This window comes from Haplochromis burtoni, unplaced genomic scaffold (assembly GCF_018398535.1).
Source record: "Haplochromis burtoni strain Fernald_Lab_line unplaced genomic scaffold, NCSU_Asbu1 Contig_1095, whole genome shotgun sequence".
NCBI lineage: Eukaryota > Metazoa > Chordata > Actinopteri > Cichliformes > Cichlidae > Haplochromis > Haplochromis burtoni.
In genome coordinates, this window is record NW_024583456.1 from 40,137 (window position 1) to 51,492 (window position 11,356).

At 37.1% G+C, this 11,356-nt stretch overlaps 1 protein-coding gene across 1 annotated transcript; it reads right to left on the minus strand.

The window, feature by feature from the left end:
* Window positions 1-1,244: 1,244 nt before the first annotated feature.
* Window positions 1,245-6,869, minus strand: LOC121813063 (butyrophilin subfamily 3 member A2-like). Its single transcript, XM_042216526.1, has 8 exons — window positions 6,746-6,869; window positions 5,477-5,570; window positions 4,795-5,136; window positions 4,203-4,496; window positions 3,983-4,111; window positions 3,782-3,867; window positions 1,537-1,676; window positions 1,245-1,266 (listed from the first exon to the last, which is right to left on the minus strand). The coding sequence occupies exons 2-8, from the start codon at window positions 5,562-5,564 to the stop codon at window positions 1,245-1,247; spliced, it is 1,101 nt and encodes a 366-aa protein (XP_042072460.1). The 5' UTR covers window positions 5,565-5,570; window positions 6,746-6,869.
* Between the last annotated feature and the right edge of the window lie 4,487 nt (window positions 6,870-11,356).

Consider the following 11,356-nt stretch of genomic DNA (forward strand, 5'->3'; position numbering starts at 1 on the left):
CACTGTGAGCAACATGTTTCCAACCACTGTGCTTCAGCGTTAATACATAAAATTAAATGTAACATATACACACCAACATACATATATCCCATTCAAAGTCTTTACACCTGATTAATCTTTTTCACAGGAGTGTCTCTGCTCTTTTCCATCAGCTGCACCATCATGTAAAGCAAATAAAACATACACATAACTTCTGCAGAATGTTGCAGACAGCAGGCTGATGCAGAGTAATTCAACAAAATAAAAGAACAAACTGCATAATTTAACTTTGCAGGAAATATGATTTCATCAGCAATTATCTGTGCTCCCCTGATCCTTTTCTCTCTTTATTCTCTCTGTACATATGCTCAAAAAGAGCAGTGCTCTTTGGATCATTAAAAAGCAGGAACAGATTTGATTCTTTAGAACCCAGCCCCAGAGAAGATAAGATTCTCCACCAGTGATGAAAAATTGTCTAGCAGATGCAGAACATGCTGGACATGTTTAAATTTGATTTATATGACAGTGACAGAAAGCTGAGTATCAAATGATGAAATGAACCTTCTGTTTTATGGAGTCCAATTCATTGCTCTTGGTGTTTATTTCACTCTCCAAGTTCTGTTTCTTCCTTTTAAGCTCACTGATCCTATCAGAAAGCTGCAATTGAGAAGGTACAAGAAGAGAGATGAGATGGAAGACATGTTCTGTGTTTTTTATATGTGAGTGATTGAATAATGCAATGACATTCAGTTTCATTCAGAAGTTGACAAACTATATATTAAATTAAGAACCTATATTTTTCTATTTCTGTACAGCACTTTGGTCAATGTTGCTGTGATAATTAAATGTGCTATATAAATAAATAAATGATAAACAATATTAAAAAAGGAAAACTGACGAAACAACTGTATTTGCATTTCATTAGAAATTCATAATTAATTAAGCTTTTTAAATAAATCAAAATGAATTTGCAAGATAAAATAAATTATCATTTTGTTCAATCTATAGAAATAGTTAGTTTTACAAAAATTTGTTATCAAGTGAACATTAATTTCCAAAGTTCCCTCCATAACTCTTTACAATACAAGAGAGTTGAGTCAGTAAATTCTGAATGTTTATAATGGAAAGACAAAAACTCCTGATTTTTGGACTCCAGCTGCTTCTACAGCTTCTCTACTGTTTTTTTTCTCCTTTTGGAGCTGATCGATGATTTCAGTATGTGAAATGTTACATGAAGAGAGACCAAAAGGAATAAATGCTCATGTTCAAGATGACACTTTATTAAAGCTATAAAAAACAATTATATACATGCATAAACATTGCCTTAATGTTATAGTAATGGTTGTAGTATTAAATGTAAAAAGATTAAACAAAAAAAAACATTAAAAATGTACCTTTAAATTCTTCTGCTATTTTATTATTATTATTATATATTATAATATATATTATATTATATAATATTTGAAAAATGTACCTCGTTGAGTTTTGCTTCTTGTTGTTGTTGTTGTTAAATGATGGGAGAGAATCACAGCTTTTCAGACACACACACACACACACACACACACACACACACATAAGAAATGACACATATGAACCTTTTCTTTATCATTCTGCAGCTCGCCAAGTTTATTTTCAGCATCCTCCCTCCTCTGTTGTTCCTCCTGGAGCTTCCGCCTTGAAGTTATTGGCAACTTCCACTGAGAGATGGCAGAGATTACAAACAAGTCTTTCACAGTTAGTCTTAGTTAATGTGGACAACATAACAGTAGTACTTTACCGTACAGCTTGGAAAGGACCAGGGATAATAATTTGATAATAAAAATAATAAACAGAAGTTGACAAAGAGCGATAATATAAGTTAGGATAAAGAGTTATCTTATCTTATGTCATTGCATAGTCTTATTTAGTACAATAGTCCAACAAAATTGGAAAAATGTCCCACATCAGCACTAAGCACAACAAATAAAATTGGGTGAATTAAAAAAATACCATATAATTACCCGAGTTATAATCAGGGTTGACTCTAACACAATACTTTGTAACACAAAGGTTTTATCTGTATATGTTGTGAAGCTATTGTTTAATATTGTGTAATGTCCAGTAAAACAAACTGAGGCATGCTGACTTTGTTCCATTCTTTGTGAAGTCTGTGTGAAAATGCTCTGCAGCTTAGGTTTGTCGTACTGTGATGGATTTCACTTAAAAAACAGTGTTTGACTCATGCACAGTGGCTCAAGTACTCATGATCAGAGTTAGATGACATCAAATGTAGCAGAGTTGAATTTGAGGATGCTTTGATTTATTCACTGAATTCCACCTTCACGCCAACCATCTATTATAAAGAAAGCATAAATAGTAAACTGTCAGTGGAAATCAGTCAAGAAGGCTTGTGAGACATCTGCTTCGTCTTGTTGAATTTAGTTTACAAAGAGTTACTCTGAGAGTAATCCTCAGAGCCGAAGTAGCCCAGATCAGCTGATCACAGCCTGTACATCTACTGGAGCTCTCAGTTGAAATTATTGTGAGCTGTGATTATTTGTCCCCATGCCGAGGCACGAACAGGTTCCTTCATGTGCTAATTTCCACTGTTATGACCAAGATCTTGTGGGTCATGTGTGTGTGTGTGTGTGTGTGTGTTTGTGTGAATCCTCCCATTGGTTGTGGGAAGAGGCTGTGGGTTTTTCCTCTTCTCTCTCTCAGGTGTGGGCATGTGTGTGTTTTAATGGAGACCAGTGCCTGCTGAGTGGATGGATTGAGTTCAATCCTGTTCCGGGATTGAATAATTGGTTGATCAATCAGTACTTAACCACCAGATGACCACCTGGCCCCTTCTCTCCTGGCCTCCACCACCCAACAAACAGCCTGTCTTTGACATTCGAAGCAAACTGGTGTATGAGTAAGTATAAGTTGATTTGTGTGTCTGGTGTCAGTAAATGCCTGCATAGCATTTTGAAAAGTTTTTGCTCTTTCTTCGGTGGTGTATGAGTGAGGGGTCACATTTTTTTGTTGTGTTCAATTTACTCCTTGGCCAAAAATGTAACATCCACTTCAATCCCTTCCCTACTTATTTTCTATTTAGAGGCAATGTCCTCTACAATGGAGGCAACAGAAAATGGAGATATACAATTTTTTATATAATTTTTCTTTCTGCTCATGTTCTACCTAGTCATTCAAGTTGGGTATATTTTGAAGTTAAAATTTATACTGAGCTTTTTATATTCCCATCTCCTATTATTATATTCTTATAAGTTAGCTCTGCAAAAAAATAGTTGGTAAAAATTTCATCCAAAAGCTATTTTCACCTTCTTACATTTCAGATCTTGTACTTTTTGCCTCTTGTAAATAAATTGTATTTTTATTGAGTATTTTTTAACACTAGTATCTGTACATCTACTTAAATACAGAATGTCTGTACTTTGCCAGCTCTGAAGCCAACACTAGGATGTAGATTTGTGTCAGTCTGTTGGATTGCACTCGTAAGGTTTATATTGTTAAATGCTAATTATTTGAAGGTGCATTTGGGGTTTTTTTCTTATGGAGGAATACAAAAGTAATATAACACATTTTCTGTTGAGTATTATTCCTGGAAGTTTTATTGTAAAATATTTGGGTTTGTTTAAAGGAGTAATGTAGCTTGTAGATGAACACTGGAATTTTAGAATTAGAGGCTGAAAGAAGAATCAACATTTTTCATGTTTCAAGTCCAGAAATATGAGGTAACATTTTGATTACTATTTAATTTCTTCTCTGGAAAACAATGAAGATGATCTTTAAACTTAACATATAATGTTCATATACTCACAAATTTATTCTGCTTCTGAGTTTTTCCTCTTGCCTTCATATTGAGTTGCTCTCTCTCACCATCTTCAGAGGAAACTTGAGCATCTTTTTGAAGTTAAAATTAAATGAGAAGGAAATGCCAAAACGTGGCTTAAAATATTAAACTGCTCAGTGAAAACACTGATGATTTGTAGAGGTAAAGAATAATTAATCAGTGACTCACTAGTCGTGTTTTGCTTCTTTCTATGGGCAAGAACAGCTGACAAAATTAACATCATGATGCATAGAGCCAAGCTAACAGCCAAACCGATGGTGACAGAGGGAGAACTGGATGGGATATCAAAGAAATCCTCTGAAATTCATAAACAAATTAAATTCCAAGAAAACTGTTATTCAAATATACAAAACAAATAGTGAAATAAATGTAATAATATAATTTAAACCTGGAACATGTATGTGTGTCTCTCTGCTCTGGTTGGTGTTCCTCTGTTGGACTCTGCAGGTGATGTTGTTGCTGTGTCTCTTCTCCACAGTCACTCTGCTGCTGACAGTATAGAGGTCATCAGGACCTCTGAGGGTCTCTGTAGGTCCAGCAGAGAGGAGGTTTCCCTCACCGTCCAACCACAGCAGCTCAGGCTCTGGATACCAGCCTGCAGACTCACACTGTAACACCACTCCTCCTCTGTTTTTGTCAATCCCTGAGAAACTGATTAGAAGTGAGGTGGCAGCATCTGATGCTGAGCAAAAAAAGCATAAAAGATATTAGTAGGTGGAAAAAAACCCATTTTGGACAGTAATTCACTAGTACAAAATTATTATTTTTGCAAAATTCTGATGCGGTTGGTGTGTTCTGTAAAGTTAATAAACAAACATTTCCGGGGTTGAAATCTTTTCTCATAAACATAAACATAATTTTTCACTGTAACTAAATATGAGCATCTCACCATTTGCTCCTCACTTACAATCCCATCAAAATCCTGTATACTGGGTGCATAATTGATCTACACCATGAACATGTGATGTGTATCTACTTACCAACCGCAAGCTTAACAAAATAATTTTTCCCCATTAAAGGAATGCTGCATTCATATGTTCCTTTATCAGAGAGTTTTACTCTGGAGAGTTTCAGTGAAATGTTTCCATGCTTCAGTTCATTGATGAACAGTGATGTTCTTCCCCTGTATGAAGGATTTCTTGTATTCACCAGATCCTGACCGGATCGCCACACATGGACAAATCTTGGGTTCAAGTCAGATCGTGTCCACTCCAATATCTGAGCTGACACATCCTCTGCAGGCTCCACGTGACATGGTAAAATAACATCATCATCAACTAATGCCACTACTGGCTGATGTGGACCAACCACCTGAGACTCTGCTGTAGACAGGAGGAGAAACAAAGAAATACAGAAAATGAGTTTATTAATTTCTGCAGGATGAGTGAATATATATGTCAAACTTAAAGATGACACTCAGAATAGAGCCTTATTTTTCTTTCTAACTTTTTTAGGTGAAGATGTTAAAAAAGTCTTTCAGAAAAAAATTAAACACATGCAGGCAGCCAGCAAATCAAAGCTGCAAATTATAAACTGCTGTTTGCACCAAATGTTCGTACTAATTGGTATTCACTGTTTTATACAGTCTCCCTGCACAAAAAAATCTGTACATTAGTGCCACGGCAATAAAAAAAGATATTACACATGTAAATTCAAACTTACCCCTATTTAAGTGTATCAGAAGTTGGAAAATCAAAATACCAAAGACTGTGCATGGAGAAAGGGAAAGTCCATCTATCTGTGGAAGCATCCTCCTCTGAAAATAGATCAGTGACACATACAAGTGTGGCCACAAGAGGTCATAGAAATAATAAGAATTTGTTAGTTTCATATTTAAAATCAAATGATTCAAGTCTAAACCCATATTTTACATTTTAACATGTTGAATACCCCCATGAGGTCATCAACATGACCTTTCACTTAATGTTAATGTTCTCCAATAGCTCCAGAGTTAAGGCAGCAGATATTTTGTTACTGATTATAGCAAACATATTACTTTATATTAGTGCTAAATTGCAGCCTGTAGAACAACTTTTGGTCAGTATCTTTAGTTTTGAGATGAACTCTGTCTGCTAATAATTGTTTTGATTGTGTAATGGGCCACAAGGAAAGCTTAGCTATCAGATAGATAGTTATATTTAAAGCAGAAGGATAAAAACATATAAATAACAAAGCTAAAATGAAAGTGCCACAGGCGCCTAGTATGACCCCTACTGTGAGAGTGCAAAAAAAAAAAGTAAAAATTTAGTTAGTTAAAAATGTGGCTGTTATCAGTACAGCTGATGAAGGAGAGATCTGATCAAAATCTGTGTTTATAGATTACAAGTTCAGAATTAGGTAACCATACCTGATGTTCTCACATGTTCTTGTTCATATCAACTAATATCCCATAATAAAAATATAAAAAAAATAATAAAAAATTATACTATTATTATTAATAGCCTTTGAATTTTCTGCACAGGAACAAACACTGGTCTCACCATAAAATCCATAAAATAGCCGTTTATGAAAAGTTGGAATTACAACTGGTAAACTACAGCCAACAGAGACAGTTTGGTGTGAGTGTAGACTGCAAAGTGAGCTCTCAGCTGCTTGACTGTGCACAGCTGTTGTAAATTAGTTACATATAAAAGATTTACAATGTTTTAATGTCTTTGGTTTTCTTTATATAAAGTAGAAAAACAGAAGAAAAAAGTACTTAGAAGAATAACTCTACACAGACATCTACAGTATACTTTCACTTTCAACACTTTCTTTTAAGCTCTCTTGTTAAATATCTGAAACCTTGATGATTCTTCACTAAAACATTTAATTACATTTACACAGATGTATTTATGTCAGTAAAATAAATTTATACTATAATGAGACTTTATAAGTAGACATCAGAAAAGCGTGTAGAACTTAAAAATACACAGTTTGAAATATACTTACCTGTGGAAAGACAGAAACTACAAGGTATCAGGAGTCTGCCTTTTCTTTGTAGTGTGGACCAAAAAGCAGTCACTCGAGGCTGGAATGAAGTTAACACAAAGTGAGCCTTTTATTCAGGTTGTATGAACAATATAAATGAAAGGCAGAAGGGGACTAAGACAAAGCTCACAATAAACTAAACTGGGAGCACTAAACATTGTTTAGTAAACACACCAGCGTTTACTAAACACTGAGATCACGGGACATGGAAAAACCTGAACATGAATACCTGGAACATGATGCACGATTAGTAAAGGGAAACTTATGGAATTATATTTATGTCATAACAAATCGTGTAATTCAACAACCAGTGCGCCAAAATTCACCACTTTTCTGACCTGTCTGGTTAACACATCATGTAAAAATCACTGTTTAATAAATCAGAACACTGTACTTAACGCCAGGGAGTGGCACCTTGAACGCCCCTTCCGAGAGGCGGAAATAATGCCGTTTTAACCAGCTTTTGAACACCGCGTTTTACGTCACACAGCTGAGTCCCGGGAAAAGCGGCGTTTTTCCGCCGATCAGTGCCAGCTGTGACGGTGTTTAAAATGCAGTTTTCTTAAAATAATGCAGGGTTCTCCCACGGTTCCTTCATCCAATTACCTTCAACTTCTGTCACCCAATCAAAAAAGAATAAGTGCCGACCACACTAATTCATTACAAATCAACCTTGCTGCCAAGTGATTGCTTATGTTAGTCTATTCCATACCAATCCTTGTCACAGTTTATACTAATCCCACTATATATGTTCATTTCTTTAAACCACAGTGTATTGTACATAAAGTGGGTTAGTGTGTGCTCGGTGTTGTGAAGAAAATGTTAACATTAAACAACAGATTATTTTTTTCCCAGACAGATAAATTGTACTAACCCAGTAATGAAAATATGGGGCTGCTGTGTAAAATGTAAATACATTCATCAATCATTAAAAAGATCAAATTTGATCAGCAATATGTTTCAAAACACCTGGGATGGGGCAACAAAAGGCTGGAAAAATAAGTGGTACTAAAATAGAAACATATGGAAGGACATTTTGAAAATAATTAGGTTACTTGACAACAGGTCAGTAACATGATTTGATATTAAAAGGGCTTCTTAGAAAGCAGAGTTGTTTTGAAGGAAATGTGGGCAGAGCTTGACCAATCTGCAAAAAACTCCATTAACAAATTGTGCAACAATTTCAGAATAATGTTCCTCAGTATAAAGTTGTGAAGACTTGAAATAGTTCATCCTCTACAGTCATCAAATGTTTCAGAGACTCTAGAGAAATTTCTCTGCAGAAACAATGAGGTTAAAAGTGATGATGTCAGTGATCTTCAAGTCCTCAGAGGAAACTGTATTAAAAACAGACATGATTCTAGTCACGGAAATCGGTGCATTTCCTGTATCTTTGGCGCAACAGACCTGAATCACTCTTTTAAAGAAGTACATGGTGGTGTTGCCAGGAATATCCATGATGGATGGCAGTTTGTTCAGTGACTTCCTCTCCACCACAGCTTCAGAAGTGCTGCCAATCACAGTGCTAGCTCTCCCGATCAGTTTTTCCAGTGTTTGTGTCACCAGCTCCAATCCAGCTCCCCAAAAAGATCAAAGCAAAGTGCACTGCACTCACCTCAATTGACAGAACATCTTAAACATTTTGGTGCACACAAGCTTCCATAAGAAAAACATAAGAAAAACAGCCTGCCCATACGCTTCTTGTATACAGCCTCTCTTTTAGTCTACCAATTCAGTCTGTTGTGTATATGTGGGGTGACCGTGGCTCAGGGGGTTGGGAAGCGTATCTGTAACCGGAAGGTCGCCGGTTTGATCCCCAGGCCCTCTGTCCTGGTCGTTGTGTCCTTGGGCAAGACACTTTACCCTACCGCCTACTGGTGTTGGCCAGAGGGGCCGATGGCGCGATATGGCACCCTTGCTTCTGTCAGTCTGCCCCAGGGCAGCTGTGGCTACAACCGTAGCTGCCTCCACCAGTGTGTGAATGAATAGTGGCATTGTAAAGTGCTTTGGGTGCCTTGAAAAGCACTATATAAATCCAATCCATTATTGTTATATGGTGTCCAGGTATTTGTACTTCTCCTCCACATCACATCAGGGGTTTCTGTGAGTTATACTTTTGTCATGATAATGCACACTGCCGATTTGTATCTACAGTTATCAGAAAGATAACTATGACCAAGATACTTTGATTATTTTTTTTATAACTTCATGTCATTACAGGTATGCTAGTTATTCAATGTACAATGCTGTGATGTCACACTCTCTGGTGTTATGTTCCAAATCCATGTAGACCTCCAGAGTACTCCAGAGTACTCTGACATCATTCAATTCAATTTTATTTATTGAGAAGGACATCTCCAGTTTACATTATTTTCTGTTCTTGAGATTACTTAAATAAGTTATCATAGTTCAGAAAACATGCAGACAAACACACGACCTTAAATTCCACCTCTTTTGTTTAGTTGAGATGTGGGTGCCCTCCACATACATATATTACTCATACAGGTCTGATTCCAAACTACATATCTGGTTTTTACACATGCATGTTTAGAGGGCAAAAGTATTCTTGAGGTGCTATTAATAATATTATTAAAATTAAGGGCTATGATACAGTAACATTACTTTAAAAAGAGCTAAACTGCTTTGGTAAAATTAGAGCACCAGCTGTCTATTATAATTTTTGAAAGTCTGCTAAAAATAAAAATAAAATTAGATTAACATCTGATTTGTGTGAGTGCATGTGTGAGTGGGGTGGGTGTTTTTTTTTGTTTTGTTTAATTTTTTAAACTTTTGTACATATTGACTACATTTTCTGAGTGCAGTGTTTGTATGGTTGTAATCATACACAGCATGTGAGCGAAGCACATTTTTAACAGAATAACTAAGTGAAGGGCTGAATGGCCCTTTTCAAAATTGCCGGTCTGGTTCATATAGTCTGAGACCTGCAAGATTTTATTTATCCAGGTAACTTTAGGGTGAACTCTGGGTTATCATGAAGGTGGTTCTTTGGTTTTTACCACACTACATCGCCATGGTAATGTATGATGCGAACCTTACTTACTCCGGAGAAGGTTATGAAATCCAGATTAGCAATCAACAGGTATGAAATCACGCTGACCAATCAATTCTCAAGAAAAGGTCTGCCTCCAAGTCTTTGTGTTTTTCTTGATGAGAATCAGTAGACACAAATTTATTCAATTTTCATGTTAGCTGCAAATAAGACAGGACAAGTGGCAGCAGAAAGCAGTAGTCCCTTATTGAGGTGTGCTGACTGCCCCACAGGCTTGGAGAGGAAGTGTGTCCATGCCATTACTACCCTGTGTCTATTTACTGCACATAAGGATTGGGTAAATAAGAGTGGTCCTGGAATTTGCATGTTATCCTTCTTTAGTGCAGTGGCTATGAATAAATATCACAAAATGGTGATTTCCAAGGGAATTCATACAATGAAAAAAATATTTTAGTCAATTTTTACCCACCAAAAAGTGCCATTTTTGTGTTGAGGAGACTGTGCCTTCACCAGGGAAGTCTCAAATGTCTCAGGAATGGGTGGACCAAAGACCCAAATTTACAGCGTCATTTTTTATTTATTTTTTTAGAAATGTTTTATTCTCGAATTCCTAACTTTTCAGTAATTTGGGGGCATTGCTTTAGGGTCCCCCCATGACACTTCTTTTTCATTTTGTTAGACATGAAAATAAAAGAAGACCACTCTAATTTGTCATCTGTTGTTATATTTTGATGTCAAGTCCTTTTTGTTGTTTTTATATTATATCGGGTAAAAAAAAATCACCCGGCGGTCGCTGAAGCTTTTCTGTAGCTGATGCTACGTGACAAGTTTGCCCTTGCTGTTCTTTGACTCACCTAACTCCTGGCTCTGAAGGCTTGCATTTTTCAACCTTAGGAGCATTTAAACCTGACCTGTGAGCCATGGTTTCTGATTGGCCCGGACAGTGATAGGCCTGGTGTCACGACCTGCAGGATCGGCAAGGTGCTGATCAGAATCTCTCCACTCCCAGCCCTCCTTCTCTTCTCTTTTTCCCTCTCTCTCCCCCTCTGTCCTTCTCTGCCCTGTTTTGCATGGGCGGAACTCATGGCGGCTTCAGGCCCTCGGTCCACGCCTTCCTGGATTGGGATCACCTGGGCCTCATCAGACCAGCTGGTATATTAGAAGGAGGATATCAGCTGATCAACGCTGAATTGTTGTGAAGGCTCTAGTCAGTACATGTCTAGCTCAAGTTTCCTGTGCCTCTGTCTCAGAGACTTAACAAGTGTTTCTTTGTTCCTAGATTCCCCGTGTTTCCCCGTGTGGAGTGTGGAAGGAGTGACTGGTCGCTAGCGGAGAAGAGAGAGGTTGAACTGAGCACGTGTGTGATTTCCCCTTTTTCCCTGGAGCCCTGCCCCTCACGTCTTGTATATAGCACTAACCCCCACACTGTCTGTACGTACACTTGGTGAAGATCTGTAAACAAACCATCTCTATTTAAACGCTACTCATGAGTCCTGCGAGTGGATCCTCTAAGCAACCCGTGACACCTGGTCTCTGTGACATCATCGATGCATTTTGGGATG

What these genes read in the sequence shown, in the direction of transcription:
- LOC121813063 (XM_042216526.1), bottom strand. Translation starts at nt 5,564, where the DNA reads ATGCTTCCACAGATAGATGGACTTTCCCTTTCTCCATGCACAGTCTTT. An exon ending in TCTGATACACTTAAATAGGG is followed by an intron (nt 5,137 to 5,476) that starts GTAAGTTTGAAT and finishes TCCTGTCTACAG; the next exon opens with CAGAGTCTCAGGTGGTTGGT. An exon ending in TTATGTGTGTGTGTGTGTGT is followed by an intron (nt 1,267 to 1,536) that starts GTGTGTGTGTGT and finishes TGTTTTTTATAG; the next exon opens with CTTTAATAAAGTGTCATCTT.